Genomic DNA, 23,875 nt, shown 5'->3' with positions numbered 1-23,875 from the left:
TGATTGAAAAACCTGCTGGTTGTTGGAGTCCAGTGCTCTCCTCAGTGCAGGCCTGGGGAAATTCCTCTGTGCTCAGCAGCCTGGGAGACCCTTCCAGCTTCCATATAAGCTTCATCTAAGGCGAAAATGGTAGATTCTGTGGTGACACCCAAAATGAGCTTTGGGATCAGAGTGGGTGCTGTGAGTGCTGGAAGCATTCAGGAAAGCTGTGTTGGGAGGGGAAAAGCTGGAGGTTTGCACCGTTGGATTATTTTGTCCAGAAGCAGCTGTTGTTTCCCCTTTTGCTGGGTGCTGGAAATAACTCCTGATAGGACCCAAGATTGTGGCAGCTTTGTGTGGAGCAGGGCCCTTCCCTGTCCACGTGTCCATCCTAAGATGCTCAGGGAGGAGGCTCCAGGAAACCACGGTATGGATCTATCCAGGCATGGTTGAAGAAAGGCTTGAATGCTTGAAACCTACAAGAATCTGCACCCTTTTTCCCTAAAAAAAACAGCCCCAAAATTCTGTTTGAGCAGATTCCATCAGGAATCTGATGGAGGCTGGTGCTTCTTTCCCTGGTAAGTGGGATCTACTGGGTTGGAAGTTTCCCTGTGCTGTAGCTTTCACCCTCTCTCTCCTCCTCCGTCCCATCACTCAGAAGCTGATCCAAGAACCTACAGGCATTTCCCTCTATCCCTAAAATCCCGGAGCCTTCCCCTTGATGAACCCATCAAGCACATGCTCTCCTTTGGAGCAGGACTGTGGGGTTTGGCTGCTTCCCACCTGGATACTGTGGGGTTGGAAGGCCCTATCACCCCTACTTTGTGTTTTTGGGAGCGCATCGAGTTGTAGTAGCCGCTGTGTTGGAGGCTGTGACTCGTGTAAAAGCTGCAGCTGAGATTTGGGTGCTGCAGACTAAGGAGCAAGTGACATTTGAGAGGTTGTCACCTGAAGAAAGCTCTGGCCAGTGTTTGCCACGCTATTGAGAGGAAGATAAGGATCGAAACACTCATTGGGGCATAATTGTGATGGGAATTGCTGTGCTCCTTCCTGGAGTTTCCAATTGCTTTGTTTAATGGTCTCCCACAGCCAGGCCCCGTTGCTCAGGGACAATGACAGGGAGACGTGAGCCCAAGGCAGAGCTGGTTGGGAATGGTCCTGAGGGAAGAGAACTGGCACGGTGGAACTTGCAAAGATGAGTTTTAGCAAAGCTGGGTTTGATTTCTTAGGTGGGGTTCAGCTGTGTCTTGTAAAGCCCTGGATGGTTTGGATTTCCTCAGGTTGGGAAAAACACTTTTCCTCCTGTCACCTTAATTGACCCTCACGATGTCACAGCATCCTGTCAGGAGATCATTGGGAAAATTACACCGGGAAAGGGTTGAGGTCGGAGTGGAGAATTGTGGCAGAACAATCTTTGTGAATGCTTGCCGAGATGTCATTTTGGAAGCCTGAGGTTTGGAGAATCCATAGCCTTATTTTTATGTAATCTAAGGAGAAATGGGATATGTTAGAGTTTAGAGTTCCTGTGGGCACTTAGAGCTGTAAACACTTAAAAACCCCAACCAGACAGGGCAGAATGAGGTGGTTGAGTCTTCAATGGCCAGCTCTTCTTCCAAATACCAAATCTTCACCACTCCCCCTGAAATTCAGATTTTTTTTTTCTTGGACTTTGGGATTTTTCTGCTTCAAATATTCAATAGCCTTTGTGGGAGGGGGAGTGGGATAAATCAGTTTAGGAAAGATTCATGGTGTGGGAGTGCAATGGTGGGAGAGAGAGAGATCAACTGGAGGTTATTGGGTGCAAAATAAAATAATACAGGCCTGGTGTCCAGCATAACTCAGACTCCTTGAGTAGGTTAATTTAGTTAATTAACTTAGGTGTCGTAGTGAAGATTCATGGTCAAGTTGTCAATTTTCCAGAAGCATTTTTAATTATTAAAGGAAAAACAGTGGAAAGAGAAGAAAAAGTGACACTGATCATGCCATAATCAAACCTCTCCTGATGGGAGAGAGTTTTTAAAGTCCTTGCTAGGAGTTCCAGAGACAAACAGGACTCTCAGCCTTCGCTGCTTCTTGATAGTTGTTTATTAAGTATTATCAGAGAAAAGGAGCCACTAGTGTGATCCAGACATAGCACAGAGCAGGGAATACAGGAGAAAGTCGAATTACCAAGATTACACGGCCTTTTTAAAGGTAAATCAACCAATGGTTACTAAAAACGTACATTATTTTTACTTCTCTACCAATTATTCAGTAACACAGCCAGGAACTGCGGAATCCTTTGTCCAATCATCCCAAACTACTTTTACTGCAGAATATGGAGTAGTAGAAGAAGAAGAAGAAGGTTTGGAGAACAACAACAATCCTCCATTTTGATGTTTTTTGCTTTTATCTATTTACTACATTACCAAACCCAAAACCTCTAAATTTTTCACCCAATCTTACATAGTAGTCTATCACCTAATTTACACTAGTTTAGTTTCTAGTTCTTTTCTAATAGTAGGCAGTTTTTTCCAAGGTTCGAGGTCAAAAGCTGTGTTGTTCAGGGGGTGAAACCCCTCAAAGCAGGCAGAGAAATATTCTCTGCACTCTGGGTTCCCACAAAAAAGGGCTGAAAGTGTGGCAATACCACAGGAAAAAAAATCACGTGGAAAATAAAACCAGAATTAATTCAGTCATCGTACAGATGGGCCAAAGAGACATTTCCTAATGCAGGAGGAAGCGCTGGGACAGGGATGGGATGCAGTATTTCAGCAGGCCTGTCATTCCAGGTGGGAACAGCAGAGGCCTTTCCCTGCAGGAAAACAGCTCACCTTGGATCCCGTCTCTGCTGGCACCTGCCAAGGAAACTCTGGAGCGCCTCGAAAACGAGGGTGCACTCACAGGTCTGTGTATGCGCCTCATCTCTGCCTCCTCCCCCTCAAATCCTCATCAGGAAAGTCCCCACTTCAACGAGGGAAAATCCAGGGGCACTGATGGAAGTGTGAGCTGATGAGGCCATAAAAACCCTTGACTTCGCGACGAGCGGGAAGCAGGATCTGTCTGGAATTGCCTCTTGGAAGGCCAATAATTCCATGGTGTCACAGATAAAACTTGGCCACAGATAAAACTTGGGGTTATCGGTGGGAGCTGTGCAGTGGCAGCGGCTGTGCTTGGGATCTCTCCCAAATCCCGGCGACTGAACTCTGGGAAAATGAAGGAATTAGCAGTGTTTGAGATGAAGTTCACAGCTGAGGAAGCTGAGTGACACCAGCAGCGTGTGTGCAAACCAGATGGGTTGAGCTTCTTGCATCAATTAATGATAAACTTTCTGATTTCCTGGCTTCAAACTGGTGGAACTGGAATAGGAATAGCACAAATGATGCTGCAAAGGTTCCTCTCGGCATGGTGGGTGTGGCACAGGACAACCAGGTCCTTCCTGAGGTTTGGATGTTGCACTCGGAGCAGAAGTTGGGCAAGATTAGGTCAAAAAACCCCATAGAATATCCTGAGTTGGAAGGGACCCATGAGGTTCATCAAAGTGCAAAATTCTGAAGCAGGAATTCAAAATTCTGAATTCTGTAAACAGTCTCTTGACTCTGTAGGTTCATGTTGCTCTCAGAGAGGCTGGAGTTAACTTCCAGAGGGGTTAAAGCTTCCTGGGTCGTGTGCCATGAGCTGTTTGCTCACTCTCCAGGTTCTTGGTGGACACACACACACAGTCCTTTGCGATCTTGGGATCTAGCTTAAAATGGTTTGGGTTGGAAGGAACCTTAAAGATCATCCAGTTCCAACCTTTTTCCACTTAGAGGTGCCCACTTATCTCCCACTCAGCCCCTTCTTGGAGCAAAAGAACACAACCATGGGGTTCTGGCCAGCAGTTTAATCGTAACAGTTGTGGCTTGGGCGTGTAAAAAACAAAAACACACACACACACCCCTCCCCTGAAACGTTTCCTTGGAAAGAACAGCTTGGCCTTTGTGAGGAGCTGAGAAAGCGTTCGACTGACACCGTTGCCTTACAGGACCTCACTCAGCCGAGGTTGCATAAAAGGGCTTTATGGGATTAGAAAGGTTCCATGCAGCGGGAGCTCGGAGGCAGCGTGTCAGGTGGGGCAGCTCTCCCTGGCTCTGCCTGCGCTTTGTTATTGATGCCACGCTCTGGAAAGTGCCACCTCACCCCCCTCCCCAACCCGCTCCCGAGGCCTCTGGAATGTGCGCGCGGAGCTGAGGGCCCCCGGAGGGAAAACGCGTGTGTGGGTCCGTGTGTGTGGCTTCTGCTCTTCACCTGGGGGAGTTTCATTGCTTGCTGGCCAGGGAAAAACCCTTTCCCCCTAAATTTCCTCCTTGTCTTGTTCCAGGGATGCTTCTGAGCAGTAATGCAGGCAGTGATGGCGGGTCGCTGTTCGTCACGTGTGTTCCGTGGTCCGTTCTTCCACCCGCTGGGGGAGAGTTGTGGCACTGTGCAGCAGCAGGAATCCTATTTCCTACCATCTCCCTGTCCCTGGATCTTTATTTTGTGTGTGTTTAGGTGACTTTTAGTGGAGATGCACATGATTGGGCTGTGCTGTCAGCAAGTTTTGGATCTGGGGGAAACTGTAATTTGAAGTATCCCAAAGCCAAGCACCTGAGGGGGAAAGGTGGGAAGAGGGTGAAAATCACCCATTGCTCTGCAGAAATCTTGGCTGTAGGAGCAATTCCTGCATCCGTCCTCGCTCCAAGAGCCATCTGCTACAGGATCCTTGGAGCTTTTTTCCAGACCGTTTAGATGAACAGTCCCTGCTCAGCTGGAAAGAAAAAATGGGGAGAGGGAGCTTAGAAAATGCTGCGATGCCTCCCTCTCTCTCCTTTGCCAGCTGAGGGTCTCTTGTGCCAACCAAAGTTGGCAGGAATGAATCTTTCGAGTACCGTGAAGGCCAGGAATGAACGTCCTGGAGATTTTGTTCCAGATCTTTGCTCCAGTGAAGCTCAGACTGAGGCACCTCTCTCATGAATGAGCCTCCTGGGAGCTTTGGCTAAGGAGGCATGAGGGTGGGGTGATGTCCCCTTTCCTTGGGGTGCAGCTGCGACAGACCGAAAATGAGAGGGTTAAAATATGCTTCAAACAGACCTTGCTGTTTAGCCTTTTGGAATTTTTTTTTCAATTATTTTTGGGGGAGCAAAACTTGAGGGAAAATATTTTTCCATGTTTCCCACAAATCACTCAGTGCTTTTATCACTGCAGGTTTTTTCTGGAGGTGTCAATACCTTTGAATGTAACTGAAGGAGAACATTTTCCTGCCTGTCTTTGATCTAAAACTCCCACCTCAGCCATTTTTTTGCTCCCTCCAATAGGGAGCTGATATTAAATCCCCTCATCAATGCCTCAGTGATGATTGGATCTGTACTGGATATCCCTGGCTGGGACTCAGGTCAGGATTTTATGCCCATTGTGCCCCGAGGTTTGGGAGTTAAAGCATCCTGAGTGCCAGCCCTCAGGAGCTGTGCTCCTGGCAGGATGCATCCCACTGATTAGAGAGAAATACTCATTAAAAACAGCCAATCACTGCTCCTGAAGGACAGGCGGGGCTTTAAAGGGTTCCCGGGATCTCAGCAAAGGGGGTGAGCGAGTGCTGCCCTCCCATTCCCATCACCCCATTTTCCCCTGTGCTCCTGCAGCAACGGAGATGCCTGAGCCCCCCAACCCATCCCGCGCTCCCCAGCGCAGGAGTGCAACGTTCCAGCGTGTTTCCAGGTCTGGATTTCAGCCGTTCTTCCTTTTTGGCCGGGGAATGTGTCTCCAGGTGCTCTGCAAGCCCGGATAGCGATTCCCATTGACTCTGTGGACTGGCACCTGGCCGGAACAGGGCAGAGCCAGGAGAGTGGGGTGCAGCAGCCTGGCCAGCACAGCTCTCCGGAGCCCAGCAGATGTTCCTGCAGCCTCTCTGCGCCCCGGGGCCGATGCCAGCCTGGTCCTTTTCCAGCAGCTCGTCACTTGACACCGGGAACAGTCCGCTGGCATCTTTTGTTGCACATTGTGGAGTCAAGGACCTTGTGCTGGGAGAAGGCAGGGGAGGGAGGGGACGAGGCAAAGGGACACGAATTTTCTTCGGGTTTTGTTTTTTTTTTTTTTTAGGTTTTGAGCTTGTTCTGTCTTGTAAAAGCTTTTGGCAGCATCTCCTGGAAAGTGTATCCTGCTCTCCAAGCTCAGGCTGCGGCTCGCTGGGTTTTATGTCAGGATCTCTTCTGCTGAGGGCAGGGTGGCTTTCTGTGCTTTCTCAGGGCGTCTCTTGAGCTTTGATGGGACAAATCATCCTCTGTCCCTCCCCAAGCTGGGTTCTGGCTCTGCTTGGTGTGCTAAAATGCTTTTTTATGTTTATGCCTAGGACAGTGACAGTGGTGCTCGTGTATTTTTGCCCGTTCCCCGAGTTCATGCAGTGAGGCACCTGAAATGATTTCTTTCCACTTTCAGTTTTAAACACAGTCCTATGGTGGAGGTGGCCAGGGGTTTATGTCCAAACAAGCTCTGTGCGAGCTGGTAGGGAGTATAAATCCAAGTATTTCCTCTTACCTTTTCCCTGCTGCCACCTTGCACACGCACCGTGAGGAGCCTCACTGTAAAATCACTGCTGGCCCAGACATGAAGTCCACAGTGCTCAACCAGGGCATCCTGATCCCATCATTGACCCTATTTCTACCATGGGCTGGATTTCCTAGAATCCAAGAATGGTTTGGGTTGGAAGGACCTTAAAGACCGTCTAGATCCAAGCCCCTGCCCTGGGTGGGGATGCCACTCGCTAGATCAGTGTCCAGCCTGGCCTTGGACACTTCCAGGGATGGTGCAACCACAGCCACTCCGAGCAACCTGTGCCAGGGCCTCACCATCCTCACGGGGGAGAATTTCTTGCTAGAAATTTTTGTTTTCCCTTCGCTCACCGCAGTGCCCCTCTGTTTCTCGGCAGGCTGACGGGGAACGAACCCCTGACCATCCTCCCTCTGACCTCGGAAATGGAGGAGGCGGCCGTCAAGGCCCACTACAAGGTGTGTGACCGCCTGAAGCTGGAGAAGAAGCAGCGCCGGATGTGCCGGCGCGACCCCGGCGTGGCCGAGACCCTGATGGAGGCCATCAGCATGAGCGCCCTGGAGTGCCAGTACCAGTTCCGCTTCGAGCGCTGGAACTGCACCCTCGAGGGCCGCTACCGGGCCAGCCTCCTCAAGAGAGGTGAGTCTGGGGGTCTCGGGGGGTCTCTGCACCCCCTGCGCTCATCTCCTTCCCTGGTGGTCCATCTGGGGTGTCCTCTGCTGGTGGTGCTTCCCCCGAGGTCCACAAAGAGCTCTGTGCGAGGCTGGAGCTCATCCCTGGAAGGGCGCAGCAGGCAAAGAATGTGCTAATGGGGGTAATTTATGGGCTTGCCCTGCCTGCTTCCCACTGCTGGCCCTGGCTGCTCTCCTTGGAGGCTGGAGGTGTTTGTGCAGGTCTCTGCAGCCAGGAGCTACATTTTCTCCCCATTTCTGCTGGAAGTTGAGCTGCTGCTGGAGGAGAGGGTTTGGAAGCTCTCAAAGCTGTCCCCTCTTCCTTTATTGTTTTATTTATTTATTTCCTATTTATTGTCCCTATTTATTATGCCGGTCTTTCAGGAAAGAAGTTGAGAAAAGGCCATTTTAAGGGAAACAAGACAAACTAGACTGTTCTGTGCTGTCCTGTTAGAGAGGGCAAGGGGAGCCCTGTCATAGTACCAGGCAAAACCTGCAAATGTTTGTGTCCTGTTACTGGCCTGGATGTGAGCAGTGGGTGATTCCCACACCTTTTCCCAGCAGTGCAGGTGGAGATGGCCAGAAATGAGGAGTATTGGGGGTTCAAGTGGTATTTTTTCCTTTCTTTGTGCTACCATGTCTAGTCCAGTTTCCTCCACCCTCCCTCTGAAATCCAGTTCTTATTTCCAGGCTGCAGCAGCATTTTACAGACAGCATGCGAGAGTCTCCAGGGCTTTAGTGACTTCCAGGAAGTCCCACACTCAGCAATGGGCCTGGACCTGGAAAAGCCAGGGTGTGAAGTCTTTAAAGATAAGAGCAGAGGTTTGCAGGGCTAATAAGTGAGGAGGAGTAATTCAGAAGCACCAGGGCTTAACTAATGCACTGTCACTGACTGGTGGAAACAAGGAAAGTCCTTATGAAACCCAAGAGGTCCAGCCAGAGCTGCAAGACATTTAAAAATATCCCTGCATGCCAGAGGAGTCCCTGGATTAGTGGTGCCTTGGGGAAGCCAAGCACTTTCTCATGCTGACACCTGGAGGCCACAGCTCGTTCCTTCAGACGTGCCTGTCCCCTGGGCAGCCCCGGCCGAGGGGCACTTCAGAGCAAGCTGGAGTTAAAACCCCACGGAGATCCCCCCCATCCCAGCCCTTGTCAGGGGCCTGTGTAATAAATGAGAGCTCTGAGGGCTGCAGGGCTCTGCTGCTGTCTCATTCCCCCGTGTTTTATATCCCTGCAGCATCTCTGCCCTCCCCTGGTGCCATAAATCCTTCAGGTACTGTTGCCGTGCTGTAACACAGTGCCCTGTAAATCTTCCTCCTCCTCTCCAGGAGCTGCTGGTTCCTGGTTCAGCACTGCTGCAAGTGACACCTCAGGGCAAAGGCTCCCATGTATCACCCCACTAGGACACGGCTTCCCAAATTCATCGTTGAGGGCTTGTTTCCTCCCCTCCAGGACCACTGCAGGGAGAAAGGAAAAAGGCGGGGGGAAAAAAACCCCAAACCACTTTTTTTTAACTTAGAAGTTTCTCCCTCTGCTTTTACACTTCGGTCACCAGACCAGCCCTGGCTGCTGGTTTGCAACTTGGGCTGATGCAGCCTCGTTTCTTAAAATAACAGGGGATTGTTTGAGGGACTCGTTATCCTCTTTGGATACCCGTGCACAATTTTGGAAATGGCTGAAACTGGATAGCCAGGCCCGGCAGACTGTCAATGCACTGGGGCTTAGAATGCCTGCATTGATTTAAAGCTCATTATCTTGTTACAAAATATCTTGGTGCAATCAAATAGTGCGTGGTGGAGATGGCTTTAAAACCTGGCCAGAGCCAAATGTCACATGGAGCTGGTTGGGAGCTGCCTGGGGGTGAGATGATCCCTGTGCTGATGGGCACAGGGAATTTGGGAAGCTTTCAGTGATGGAGAGCGGGAGGAGCAGAGACAGAGCTGATGGAAAGGGAGAAGCTGGCAGATGAGCTGCTCCTCCTGGCTTTCCGTCAGGCCTGGAATGCGTAGTGGCCACACGGCGCTGACTTTCTGCTGGGATTCCACAACCACTCCAAATTCAGAGCTTGAAATCAGGAGGGCTTCAAGCAGGGTGGAGATCTGGGCTGCCTAATTAATCAGTTAAGGCTGGTGGCTGTGAGTTAAGTGTGTAAGGCCAGCTTGGATGGGGCTTGGAGCAACTTGGGATAGTGGAAAGGGTCCCTGCCCGTGGCAGGGGTTGGAACAAGATGGATCTCAAGGTCCCTTCCAAGCCAAGCCATGCCATGGTTGCAGTGTCTCAGACCTTCAGGGCAGGGTTTGCACAGCCCACCCCACTGAAGACTCTGGCACCTCTTCATTCTGTGTAGCTGTGGCATGAATCCTCCGATCCAGGAGCACAGAGGCTTGGGAATATCTGTGTTTGGTAGTGGCATCCCTCTGACAGGCATGTGGGCACTCTGACGTAAGGTATAACCTGGAAAAAACAGTTTGCAAAGGATGAGAGATGCTTAGAAGGCATTTTCTACCCAGTGGAGTCAGCTGGATACCCATGAGTTTTTGGTGGGTGAATTAAGTGAAGACTTCTCTCACCACTTCCAGTGAAGTGTTTGCAATGTTGAAGATGTTTCTGGGGTGTCAGAGGATGTAGTCTGACTTCAGGGAGAAGACAAAATTTGTTACTTTAACTCTCACCACCCTCTGCAGTGTCCTCAGTGACTGTGGAGTTGAACCTTTTTGTATTTTAACGTTGTTTCTAGTGAGGAAAAGATTCCTGTTCTCCTTTTCCAGGTGAGCAGTAGAATGATTGGATAATTCCTACCACAAACTGGGAGGAATTAGAACCTCAGAACCCTTGGGAGGACCAAAGCTCAGTCTCCTGGGCTGGATTTTCATCAGCCTTTCCTGCTCCTGGGAGTGTTTTGGGAAGGCAGACTCTGGGAATGGCCACATGAGTTTGCTTGGTCTATCATGAACCTCCCAAGGAACAGTTCCAAAAATGACCTGGCAGTGTCTCTGCATGTCCTTGGTTGACACACCAGCTCACAGATATATCCCCTACTGTCACCATCCACTTGTGTTATTTTTGAGTGGGGGATTTCTTGAGTCCCATCCAAAGCCGTTCTGGAATTGCATCTCAAATATGCAGTCGTTTATGGCTTCCATAGCTGGAGAATGGGCAGCTATAAATACTGCCATGTTTGCTTTTTATTTCTGGCTTTTGTAATTTGGATTGGAACCGTGGCTCCCTCTGGGTGTCAGTTTGCCTGGCGGGGGAGTGGATGCTGTCACATCCCTGCAGGTGAGCGTGGAGGTGTAAAGAAGGGCTGTGCATAGAAGGTTTGAGGGGCAAACTGTTTTTTTGGAGTGAGGTGCTGTGTCGGGTGACACATCTCCTGCTTCCCAGCCCTCAGGTGCCTTCTGTCAACAATTCTGCTGGTCTGGAGTAGGAGCTAGTGACTTGTTTCAGGAGGAGAGGGAAGAATGAGGAGGACTGGAAGTCTGTGCTGGGTTCCTGCTGTTTGGCATCCCCTTGGTAGCAGCACTGGGACCTCCATGTCCCATCCAGCTCTTCATGGAGTCAAACAATGCTTTGGCTTTGAGGGAACCTTAAAGCTCATCCAGTGCCACCCCCTGCCATGGGCAGGGACACCTTCCACTATCCCAGGCTCCAAGTCCCATCCAGCCTGGCCTTGGACGCTTCTGGGGATGGGCCAACTCTTGCTCAACTCTTTCCATTTTCAGGCAGAGACTGTCCGTGAGTGACAAAGAGTGACAGCCCCCGAGCTGGCCAGATTCCACGGGCATTCCTGATTCCTGGCTTGTGCCACCTCTGTCCATCATTCCTTGCCCTCCCCTGTGTCCTCTTCGCCATCAGTGATGCACACAGAGTTTACTGTGCTTTGAGGGTGTCAGGAGCACGGACCAGGCTTTTCCCCGTGGTGCCCAGCAACAGGACAAGAGGAACGGGCAGGAATTGATGCCCAGGAAATTCCACCTGAACTTGAGGAAGAGCTTCTTTCCTGTGCAGTGACTGAGCACTGGAACAGATTGTCCGGAGAGGCTGTGGAGTCTCCCTCACTGGGGATATTCCAGAGCTGTCAGGATGTAATCCTGTGCCCTGTGATCGGGGATGGCCCTGCTGGAGCAGGGAGGTGGCACCGGATGCCCCAATGTGGTCCCTTCCACTCTACTGTTCTGTGACACAACTCGCTCTTCCCACAACGGGTTTTGCCTCCATTTCCTGGGTTTTTTCCTTTCTTCAAGCTGCAATTAGAGCCTCTCCCTCCTGTCCCTGCAGGTTTTAAGGAGACAGCCTTCCTGTACGCCATCTCCTCGGCGGGGCTGACCCACGCCATGGCCAAGGCGTGCAGCGCGGGGCGCATGGAGCGCTGCACCTGCGACGAGGCCCCCGACCTGGAGAACAGGGAGGCCTGGCAGTGGGGAGGCTGTGGGGACAACCTCAAATACAGCAACAAGTTCGTCAAGGAGTTCCTGGGGAGGAAGCCCAACAAGGACCTGCGAGCCAGGGTGGACTTCCACAACAACCTGGTGGGCATGAAGGTGCGTTGAGGGCGGCGCAGGGTGGGGGGGAGGTCACACCGTTGTGGGGTTTTGGGGGTAATAATGCTGTTCTTGGGTGTGGAATAGGAGTGTTGGATGTGAAATGAATGGAGTCATCCTCCTTCTGGAGGGGAGAAGTCTGAGTTAAGGGATTATGCCCTGTTTTTCACTGTGGCTTCAAGAGTTGTGCAAAACCGTTTGAGAGGGAGCAGAGGGAAAGAAGTGAGACTGTCCAGGTCTAGGAAATGTGAGGTGGGGACAAAGATGCTGGTTTCCCACAGGGACGAGAGGGTTTTACACCACAAAGGGATGGAAAGACAGGTTCCTCAGGCTCACATGAGGTAGGACACAGAGGAAGGGATTTATGCTGCCACAGCACGTCCTTGAGGGATGCTTCTCTTGCAGCAGTTCAGTAGAGTGTGGACAGCGTAGCATCTCCTTGGCCAGGTTTCTTTAAAACTGGCTGGAGAAACACCTGCCAGGGAACCAGGGTGGAGAGAATAATTTCTGGTTGACCTCAGACTGAAAAGTCCCTTCAGTTTTGTCTTCTGGCAGAAACCTTCCGTGTCACCTAGAGCAGAAGACACTGCTTGGTTGTAGAATCCCTTTTTTTCTTTTCCCATCTTTATCCTCTCTTCCTGCTCTTTACACCTTCCGTGAGGCTGCCTGGGGCCTTCCCTGCAGGACTGCCAGAGTTCAGGAAGCATTTGGACAATGCTCTGGGGCACACGGTGTGATTTTTTGGGTTTGTCCTGTGCAGGGCCAGGCTTTGGACTCGATGATCCCTGTGGGTCCCTTCCAGCTCAGCATTTTCTGTGGCTGATGTAAAGGACAAAGTGTCTGCAAGTGCTGGGTCATCCCAGCAAGGGGGGAAAGGAAGGGGCTTTCCACCTTCTCCCATAATCTGCTTGGCCGTACCTAGCCTAGAGTTGCTCCTACACGAAAATCCCTCAGATTGGCCAGCACAGGTGCTTAGGATCAGTGTTTCATTGCACCAACCTCCGAGGGGGACATACTGTAAGGCCAGAAATAGCCCTCGAGCCTTGTCATTGTCTGTGTGATTGGATGCAGGCTTGGGGCTGGGATGGGGAACCTGGGTCTCCAGTTTCCCAGGCAAATGCAGCCCAGCCAGTTGTGCATTCTAGGAATGGCCACCCCAGCTCAGTTGTTGCTGTGTCTATGTATAAAATGGCATTCCTCGCGACGGAATTGGGGCATTGGGGAATGCCACCAGCCAGGGCTGGCCAGCAAAATGTCTCCCCCTCTCCCCACTACCAGATGCTCCTAGACAGCGCTGAGATCAGGATTAGAAATATCCTGGATTTAGCTGGTGTCTGGTTCTGGCTGACAGCTTTCCTGCTCTGGATTAAAGGGCTCAGTGTCTCTGAACTCCTGTGGCAGCTCTTTGACGTGTGGAACGGGCTTTGCAGGATGTGATGGAATTTGTTTCAATCCTTGCGTTGGTTTCTCTGTCTCAACCCTTCCTTTTGGGGTTGACTGTGTAGCAGATGGGACTGGCAATGGAGAAGGTGGCCCAGGGAGGCTGTGATTCCGTGCTGGATGTTTCTGTGAGATGTCCTGGCTCTCCTCTCCTTCCAGAGTCACACACTGCAGTCTCATCAAAACCTTCAGGGCTGTGGCTTTAGCTGCCACTGGCAAGTTCTTGTAGCTCCATGAATATCCACCAACAGTGGCGGGGCTAAAATACCTCCCTGATGGGTTTGGCCCAACTCCCAGTGTTCCCAATCCCAGGAGCTGCAGTCAGGATGGCCATATGGCTGCAGCCACTCCTGCAGTTAGGATTTGTGTCCTTAATTATCATCTGTGCTCTACACTGCGTGACTTTGAGCTAAACAAACCCCAAGGATCAGCAGGAGGGATTGAACCTTCCCTTCTGTGTCCTGATCCTTGCGAGTTAGCTCCCAGGGGAAGATGCAGGACTCTCCAGCATCCTCTGCCTCCACTTCCCTTGGCACAGGCGGGCTCTGGGCACTGGCAGTGGTTTCACAGTGTAATATCTGCAGCTAAACAGCTGAGTAACAGTTGTGACGGTTGTCCAGACACTGAGAGCCCTCCTGGCAATCCAAGTCACAGACCTTTGCTGCAGGTCAGTGATCCAGCGTTCCTATTTTCGTCCACCCACAACGTGTCTGCCGAGTTGGGATTGCTGTCTGACAGCTTTCCTTTGCCTGTTTGCAGCAGCAGTTGAAATGATTTCTCTGCTTGTGCTGCTGGAATGATTCATTGTGCCATGGCGTGGTTGAAAGCCAAGCCAAGCAGCCCACCAGGTTCACAGCACCAGCGGGGAGCCAGGCAGGGAACAAGGGAATGCGGAGAAGGAAGCTTTCAGGAGGGTGGTGGTTGAAGATCAGGAGAACACGCATCTGTATGGTCGGGATACGTGGCCCTAAAGCACTGGCACAATTCGCTGTGTCGCTAAGATGATGATCAGAGATGAGGATCCAGGCTGACTTTGTGACTACCAGGTCAAAGCTTGCAGTGCTTGCTTCAGATTCCAAAATGCTGGAACCAGTTTGAAGCCTGAGCGCTGGCCTTCTTGGTGTGGTGGATGGATTGTCTTTGGCACTGCTTGCTCTCAGGTGTAGATTAATACCAGGTTTGATCTCTGTCCTTCCTCCTGGTCCTACTGGGAGTCCGGGGATCAGAGGATGAGAGTTGCTCAGCAGACATTACTGCGTTCCTGCTGAGTTTATGGATATTTTCCTCGAGGAAGGTAGTGAGTTAAATACGATTTTCATCATGTTTTGTTTGTCTTCAGAGAAGCTGCTCACCAACCAACTCGTGCCGTAAAGACTTTGCAACCATTGAGTAGGGTTTGCTCACCCAGTGACTGCAGCAGTCTGAAACCACTTTGGACTAACCTAGAGTGGTTATTGGAAAACAATAACTCATCTGGATTTGATTTGGGGTGGATCAAAGGCAGTACAGGAGTGCAGACAGCCTTGATTTGTGCCATTTTGGAGCTGAACAGTTTGGAACTGGAGCTGCTGCAGTGTGTGGATGTGTGTGTTCGCTGCGGGAGCGGAGAAGTCTCTACTAAAGATACAGCACAAGCTTGGTGGTCCCTCACTGATCCTTTACATGTCATTTTTCCCGTCTAATTACTCCCAACCATGGCAAAACACACAAATAGTCCCTTGAGACCCAGCAGAAAAAGGACCTGTGCCGGACTGACTAATTTGGCAAGCACCCCTCTCCCCTCCTGATCACCACAGCAGTTTCTCCATGGTGTCACACCAGCAAACAATCCCTGTATTTCTACGAGGGTGACATTATCCTATCCCGCCTAGTTTTAGTATCTTTTGGTAGACGTTCTCAATTATGATTTTACTTCTGCTTTTTACAACCTTGATGGGCTGCCTGTAATTTTGCTGCCACCAGTGAAATAACCACTGAACATGTTGTGCCCGTGGTGGCTCACCACGTTATATGATATGACCTCAGTGGTTAATGAAAGGGCGAGCTTGTCTAGTGTGAGGATGAGGTAATTAGACCAGGACTTCTCCAGCCTTCTCTTTATTGAAAAGCAGGAGCTCTGAATAGACCACTTATTAAAAAAGCAATTTCCCTTCCTTTGCCAGATCTACTCTCCCTCATTCAGCCATTCTTTCCGAGGGGTTTTGGGTGGAGAGGGTGTTTTGGGGGGAGATGTGTGTGTGGAGGGGATGGGGGAGAAGTCAACTGTATTAAAGGCCCGTTGCCAGCAATGAAGTTTCTGAGTTATATTAAATGAAGCCCAGGCAGCCTCGCTAAAGCTCTCATCTTCTCTCCATCCTCCCCCCTTTTCCCCCTTGTACACACAAGTGCAGCCCTCTTTTGTAACCCATTAATGAAAAGGCGGAATATTAGAGCACTCAATTAGTTCCACTGGGCTTGAGTAAGTGATGTTTTAATTAAATTTGCCCAGTTTCTCAGCGAAGTATCATTAAACATGACTTTCCAACTCCCTCTCTGGAGCGTTGCTAAGTTTCTTAATCCCAGGAGTGCTGACCTCTTCCAGAGGTATGTCTGGTCAAGCATGTCTTACAGATCCAAGGGGCACAATTAAAGGGGGCTGCTGTTACCCTAGAAAAAAAGAATTATCATGTTCTCAGTGCCTTTTTCCTTCATCCTTCCAGAAGGAGGGACGCGAGCCTTTGCCTGAAGTCTGGCTATAACCACAGCTGTCTCCAGAGTCGAGCATGTTTAAGGCAAAATTATGGGAAGGCAGAAATGGAGAACAAGGTCTCCCTCTAAGCAGTTTCGTGCTTTGAAGCTGGTTCCTTTCATGAGGCTTCACTGTGTTTTTGCACAAGATGTTTTGGTTTGTGCAGACCATGTGTTTCTGAAGGATCATGGAATCCTGGAACAGCTTGGGTTGGAAGGGACCTTAAAGGTCGCCAACCCCCTGCCATGGTCCTTGTCACTCTTGTAGGCTTCAAGTCCAGACCCATCCTGAGACAGCTACACCTGAAACCATCTGGGATGCTCTGGAGAGGATAGTGGGAGGTGCCTGCACTTTCCCTTGCTGTTGACTTGCTTATTTTGGAATTCCATGTGAGGAATGGCTTTTCCCCCCGCCCAGGCGGTGCTGGCAGGGATCTCTCTGGAGGGCTGGAGATGCGCTCTCCATATCAGGGAGATGTTTGCCCAGCTATCATCTGTCTGAGGAACTTCATGGGCTATCACATAACACGTTATCAGAGCATGCCACCCTCTTCATTTCTGGAGCTCCGTTCGGCAGAGGGGGAAAATTGAGACCCAGAAAGATTAAGTGACTCCCTAAAGGTCACACACAGGCGGAGGGAGGCACAACTCTCCCGTTGCAGAGACAGTGTTTACAAGCACTGACCATCCAGTCTCACACAGTTCCTACTCGTTAGCATGATTCCAGCCGAGCTCCAGGTTTTGCTGTGCCCTCACGGTGTGTAATCATTGCTGTTTTGGAGCTTAATCCACTTGGTTCATGAAAAAAAAAAGAGACACAAAGCATCCTTTTGGGCAGCTTTTTAGGGATGTGTTTGCAGTGAGAAATGGGGCATCACATGTTTACCAAGGTACAAATCAAACCCAGCAAATAACAGCCTGAGAAGAGCTCTTAATGTACAGATCAGTTTTCAGGGCCACCACTGGTATTAATTGCTGCAGGTTATGACAGGTAGGAATGCCCAGGCATGCTCTCTGGATTTTCCTCTCCTTTCAGGCTGAGATTGGCTCAGCCAAAGCCTTTCTTAGGTCTGGAAATCAATACTCTGGAAAAAAGTTGCTTGCTGTGTCCCGTAAGTGATTGCAGTTGGTTGTTTATGTGGAGCTTTTTTAGCATGGGAAGCATGCTAGGAATACTGAGCATGGGGAAAATACTTCTGAAGTTCTCAATTTTAAGTAGGGTTATGTTGTTCTATGCTTAAATGTTTGTATTTTAATACCTATGTCACTAAAATATGAGTGTTCCTATTTTTTAAAGAAGGAGGGGTGGTGGGAGGGGAAAACTGTTCTGAAAAAGCAGGTTGAGAACAGGCTGAAAAGAAGGGTTTTTTTAACAAGGTAAAAGGAAAACTTGTAACAATCTGTGAAACTTTTATAATCCAGCCAATGGCACTGGCCAGTGTGAAGGGACAAGTCTGATCTTCTGGTTGTGTGTGGGGACCGTGGCTGCTGTCCAAATAAACATTAATACTTGAGCTGAGAGAATGACTAAGCCTATTTAAATTGAAGAGGGCTCTGCGTACGGGGGATGGAAGGGATTGGATTTGTGGGGAAGCATCCCAAAGCCCTTTCCAAAGCCAGGCAAGGCCAGGGCAGGCTTTTCCCTGGATGAGCTGCCTCCGAGGAGGGTTTGCTGCCTCCTCTGTCCCAAACCATAGCGAATGGTTTGAAGCCTTGGAGCCGCAGCCCAGCCATGACGACAGCGGAGCAATAAGCGAGGAATTCCCACGGCTGGGTGTCCGCCCTGGCCTGCTGCTGCCCAGACAAGAGTTGTCTGAAAACCACCGCCAGAGCCCCGTGACCCAGCTGGGAATGAATGGGAATCCTGTCCTCGGCGTTTCAGCTAAAACACTGAGAAATTGTGTGTTGCAGCATGTCTGAGACTGATCATGACGGGGGCACTTAGTCTGAGCTTCGCAGCGCACCATTGTTGGGAGGAAGGATTACATGTTGCATAGCAATGCTCTGCTGTGATCCCCTTTCCCCGTGGCTCCTTGTAAAGCCAGTTGGGAAGGCAGTCCAGCAGCGCTATCTGATTTCCTCCGAGCCGCAAAGCCCAGGAAAAAAATGGTTCTGTCTTGCTTTGTGTTTTCCTCATTCTGTGTTTGTCAGTATTGGGTGCTCTCACAGCAAGGTCAATGGGAATTTGTGTCCCTAAGTCAAGCTAAATAGCTCAAAAATCCTTATTTTCCTCCCAGACTGCTCTGTTTGAGGCTGCCAAACCAGGTGCTTGCTCAGAGGAGAGTGGGAGGACAGAATTTCCATGTGTGATGCCGTCCCTGACCCACCACTTGTCTTTGGCTTTGTTTTCACGGCAGGAGCTCTCCACAGCACACGACACAAAAAGGATGCTCCTTGTTGCTGTTACTCCTGACTTACTACAACCCTGCTGCTGTGTGGTAGCTGTGGAATTGGGGCCATGGGGAGCATGAAATATTTTGTGGCTTGGATTGAAGCTGAGCCATTCTGCAGGTGGCCACGTCCTTGGTGTAGATGAAGTGATTATTCAGTGCTGTGTTCAGAACAGGTGCAGCTCTGTGTAGGATGGAGGTAAATCAGGTTCTGAACTGTGATGAAAAGAAAGCAGGAGCTACTACAGCTCTTGAAATCATGATTTTACATGGTAAAACCTTATTCTTCCTCATGTACCCAAGAGTTTCTTGGGAATAAACCCCACATTATTCTATCCTGGAAGCCCCTCCAGGTTTGAAAGCACGATCCAGACGTTTGTCCCAGGATGCAGCCAGCAAAGCTTTCTCCAACACTGCTCCAAGCAACCTGCTGACTTGGATCAGTCTTGCTCTGCTTCCTGAAGAAATGAGCTGGATTTAAGTGTCTCTGACAGGAGCTCCCAACAAGAGGAGGAGAGGTCGTTGTGGAAGCCGGGGAGCGGGATGAGAACCAGAAGGGTTTTGCCAAGATTCATTTTGGCTCGTGGGTGGTTGGGGCCCGGAGGCAGCAGTTCCCCATCACGCAGCGCCTCGAGGAGCTGCAGCGTGACTGACAGCAGCAGGGGAGGCTGCCTGGGCAGGGAATTTTTCTAGGATTTTCACTCTTGCTGCCTCGTAACATTCTTGAGCCCTTCCCGGTCCTTCCAGGAGAAAGTTTACGGGGCGGTTGGGATGCACCGCGCTTGCACAGCAGCCGTATGAAAACCCACACGCTGGGTTTCATGAACTGGTGCATTCATGGGGATGGGGACAAGGGAAACCTTTGATGCTTTGGTCCACCGGTTCGTGACACCAGAGCTGTCCCAGCCACTGCCTAACAAGTCAGAAACGAGATAGAAACGAGTCAGGGAAATCCAGACTGGGATTCGTGAGGGACTTTGAGTCCAGATGAGGAGAAAGAATTAATCTACCTAAATATACTTACTAGTAACCATTGGGAGACCTTTATGCTGCTGGAGGGACAGCTCTTGTGAGGAGAATGTTTTGAAGCACCTCAATTAGTGCAAGGTGGTGAGATTTAGACACCTGAGTTTCGCCCAGAGGGTGGGGTTCCGCTCACAGAATCCCCTGGAACTGAGGTGCTTCTATGTGAGCTAGGTCCCCAGGCTCCTGTTGGTGATGGAGATGTGCTCAGCACAGTCAGTGGAGCCTGGAGACCTGTTCAGTGGAGCAGGTGTTTGCCTGACTGCAGGGTCCTCTCCTGCTTTGGCTCCCCTGACTCTGACAGCAGTTCCGAGGTGTTTCTCAAACTGAGGTGTTTAAACTCAAGTGTTTGCCTGGGTGAGGTCAACCCTGGCTGGCTGGTGTGCTGCAAGTGCCTAAACCTACATGCTTATACCTGACTGAAGGTCTTCTGCCGTCAGCCAGCTGCCAAGCCATCGGGATCAGGTTTTCCAACACGTGTTGGGCTGTATCCCCCAGCCCCACATGGATCCTTGGCCACAGTGCTCCTGCAACGTCAGCTCTCCCGTGGAGCTCAGGAGAGGTGGCTCCTGACAAGAACAGCACCAGCTCCAGGTTCCCTTCCTGAGTTCCATGACCCTGTCTTGTTCAGTCAGCTCCAAGTCCAGGAGCATGACTACAAGCTGAGCCAGTTCCCGTTGGTTTCTTGCTTTCCCAACTCCTGTACAATGGGGGTTGTCGCCTTTTCCAGGTGGAGCAGATGCAAATGCGCTGGGGGAGGAGGAAGGGTTGAGGAAAGCCTGAACTGATGAATGACTGCAGTGTGCAGGCCTTTCCCAAGTATCCCAGCAATTTCTGCCCGTTTTGCTGATGGTGTGGGCATGAAATCAGGTGGAGGAACTTTGTTTCACACGAACTCAGCTCTCACTTCTGGACAAGCAGTGAAACGGGACTTTACACAAGGGAGGGCGCGGGTGAGGGTTGGGGTTTTTCCCCCCCCTCGGTGTTGAAATGTGTTCTGCACGCTTTTGTCTGACATTGTGGGATTTCTTGTGGACTTGGCGAGACACTTTGGCACACAAAGCGTGACAGCCCTTACCCGAGCCATCCCAGCTGAGCACTATAACCAGCAACACATCTCCCCCTGTAACCCGTCACCGCTTTGAATGCTACTGTGTATTATTGGATTGCACTTGCAAAGGTCTTGGCTGTCCCAGGAATGAAGTGTGACCATTGGACGGGCTCTGCTGAAGGCTGTATTATGCATATTGTCTTTCTAAAAATGTTTCTGGAATATCACAATTGGGCCAGGCCCCAATTCAGAGTCCATGACCTATTGCATGGTCACACATGGGGCTCGGCAGGATTTGTGCAGCCAAATAATTAAGGACTGGCTGGTCAGGAAATGGACTGGAGCCAGTCCTCTGCTGTCAGGAGGCCACAACGTAGGCAGATGCCATCATGGGCATGGGGAGAGGTTGTTTTCTTCTTTTTTACGTACCGTAGATGCCCAAAGGAAGGGCACTTCCAACAGGACCTTGTCAGGACCCAGCTCTGTAAAACAAACTCTGTTTTCACCTGGCTGTTTTAAGGGGTGGTTGTACCTTACCCATTTAAAGTCAAAATAAAACCTAATTTTGGGGAGGGGGCAGGGAGGGAGAATTAGAAATATAAATTTGTGTTTATAATCTGGACAAAATGTGGGGTATCTGTGGCGGTCCAAATAACATCTCTGCTCTCGTGTTGCCCATGGAGGTATCCCAGGTGTAAATCTCTCTCTGGAGAAGGGGAGCTGGAACATTCCAATGCTGTTTCTAAGGAGATGGATGTGGCTTTGTGCTGTGAAGCTTCTTCATTGCAGCTTCTGAACTGTACTTCATTGATGTGAAAAGGATGGGATCCTTTGTTTAGCATCAGTCAGTTGATGATGCTAAACAAAGATTGCTTCTGCTTGTACCTGGGTTTGGGGTACTGTGGTAAGGAGAAGGTTCCTACTGTCCACACTCCTGTTCTGGAGCATGTGCCACCCCACCCCTTTCCACCAAACCAACTTCCTCCACTTTTGTTATATCTTATACTTACTCTTGACAAGGATAAACAGGTGTTAAAATATGTATTCATCTCTTAGTTGCATCACAGTTTCAGATCTCCACGTACACAGTGAGTGGCAGCACTGGACAATCTTTGTACACCTTTGTAGTATCATTAATTAGCCAATTAAGCAAAGTTCTTGCAGGTAAATGTCATGATCGGTGAACTAAGAGCCTTTTGAAATAAGTATTTCCTGTAGGATGTGTTTTCCGTCTGCTTCCAACAGATACTTTTTGTATTGTCATCAACTTTGTGTCCCTGAAGCGCCTTCTAGAAAATGTTGTGTTTTACTTGGTGTCTTGATTTCTTCTGCCATGACTGATTCTCTTTGGGGCCGTGTGTGTGTCTGCAGGTCATCAAAGCCGGTGTGGAGACCACCTGCAAATGCCACGGTGTGTCCGGGTCCTGCACCGTCCGGACGTGCTGGAGGCAGCTCTCCCCCTTCCACGAGATCGGGAAGCAGCTGAAGCAGAAGTATGAGACCTCGCTCAAGGTGGGCAGCACCACCAACGAGGCCACGGGGGAAGGTGACATCTCCCCGCCTAAAAAATCCATCCCCGGCCACAGCGATCAAATCCCAAGGACTACGGATCTCGTCTACATTGACGACTCCCCCAGCTTCTGCCTGATGAGTCGCTATTCCCCCGGGACCTCGGGACGGAAGTGTTACAAGGACAAGAACTGCGACAGCATCTGCTGCGGCCGGGGGCACAACACGCAGAGCCGGGTGGTGACGCGCCCGTGCCAGTGCCAGGTGCGTTGGTGCTGCTACGTGGAGTGCAAGCAGTGCACCCAGAGAGAGGAGGTTTACACCTGCAAGGACTGACATGACCTGCGGCCTCTGCTGCACGGCCACCCCCGGGGACGGGCCAGCTTGGAGAACTGCCTATGGAGACAAACAGGGTTTGATTGACCTTCTGGGATCTGGAAGCTGTGTTGAGACATAAGCACTTTGTAGGGTACAGGTGACCCAGCTGTGTTGCTGTTTTGGTTTTTTCTGTTTTGTTTTGTTTTTTTGTTTTGTTTTTCCTGTAGACTGAATTTTCATGAGGTCCAACCATGTGGAAATAAGTGCCTGTCACACTGGGGTTAGACACCAGTTGACCTTCACCTTCGTCGTCTACGCAGTTTGATGGATCATTTCTCCTTGGAACATTGTTTCAGCCATCCTCCATGAACTCCTGGGCTAAGATATTCCCTTTGGCATAAATATCCTGTACTTCTTTATTCCTGGAGCTCACCCAACTGCTTAGAGAGCTGAGCAGATACAAAAGATCTTTCTGCTTTGAGCGTGGGAAGCAGCCACTTATTTCTCCTAAAACTGGAGAGGGATTTATAGGGAATGATGGGTTCTTCCAGTGGAGTTTCTGCACATGGAGCAAACCAGGCTCTGACAAAGAGACCCGCTGGGAGCATCAGCTCTTTAATGACAGCTCCGTATCCGCGTGCGTTGTCACCAAGTACAGCTCGAAAACGTTGGGTCCACCACGTTGCAGATGGAAATAGATCCAAGAAAAGAGGTTGGGAAGACAGCAGAACACCAGACGTGCCTGTCCCATTCAGTACAATCCCATGTTCTTTATTTAAAACAATTCCCCCAAATGCAGGTTCTTTAGCACTATCGCTGTCTTAAATTTAATTGGTTTTCTTTTTTTTTTAAACCACTAGATACTTTTGTTTCATTTTCACTTCGCGCATGATTTATTTTTCTCTCCTCTTCCCACCTCTTGCTGATGGAATTCACCCTGTGGTAACTGCTTCAGAAATCTCAACTGGAACTTGTTGAGTCTTACGCCAGCTGAATTTGGACGTGTTTCTCTTGAGCAGAACAAGAGAAATCTGAGTGCATCTTGGAACCCAGGGCTGTCTTGCATTGTGGAGCAGCCGTTGTGGCCTGGATCAGACCTCTGGAGGAGCTGACTTTTCTTTCCTAGGTCATCATTCCATTTACTCTAAACCATGGCAGTGGTACATGACACAAGCTGTATGTAAACCCTATGACCTTAAGATGATTTTTTTTTTTTTTTAACCACTAGATCGAAAACTGTATTTTAAAAACACGTCTGCTAAATCCTACCAAACTCGTGGATTTGGAATAACCCATCAACACAGAGACAACCTGAGAGAAGCCAGAAATTTGACTGCAGGGCTTGATCACTCCAACGCTGTGAAACACATGGCAACCTCCAGCATTTCTTTTTCCCTGGGAAGAGGAGATTTACAATCCAGGACTTGATGTGCCAATATTCTTCATATAAAAGTAGATTGGAGGCAGCCAGCGAATGCCTGAACAAAACTTTCTGAGGAAAAAATGGGGAGCAGAGGGTGTTTTGTTTGATTTTTGGTAGCAATTTTTTGCTTGTCCAGTAGTAGCAATTTCCACCAAGTTTCTATAAGCCATTGATCTGGTGTTCAAAAGAGGACATTTTCAGCCAGTAGTAAAAATTAGCAAAACGAAATGAGAGCAATTTCCCAAGATGGACCATTCTTTTTC

At 49.9% G+C, this 23,875-nt stretch overlaps 1 protein-coding gene across 1 annotated transcript in view; it reads left to right on the top strand.

The window, feature by feature from the left end:
- The window catches only part of WNT9A (Wnt family member 9A), a 53,144-nt gene extending 29,667 nt beyond the window's left edge, over positions 1 to 23,477 (top strand). The window contains exons 2-4 of the mRNA XM_048307693.1: positions 6,899 to 7,158; positions 11,469 to 11,731; positions 21,734 to 23,477. Of these exons, the coding sequence (XP_048163650.1) occupies positions 6,899 to 7,158; positions 11,469 to 11,731; positions 21,734 to 22,207 (997 nt within the window). The 3' untranslated portion in view covers positions 22,208 to 23,477. The remainder of the gene's footprint in view (positions 1 to 6,898; positions 7,159 to 11,468; positions 11,732 to 21,733) is intronic.
- The last annotated feature ends 398 nt before the right edge of the window (positions 23,478 to 23,875 follow it).

Source organism: Corvus hawaiiensis, chromosome 1 (genome assembly GCF_020740725.1).
Source record: "Corvus hawaiiensis isolate bCorHaw1 chromosome 1, bCorHaw1.pri.cur, whole genome shotgun sequence".
NCBI classification, from domain to species: domain Eukaryota; kingdom Metazoa; phylum Chordata; class Aves; order Passeriformes; family Corvidae; genus Corvus; species Corvus hawaiiensis.
This window is presented reverse-complemented; position numbering and strand designations above follow the sequence as displayed.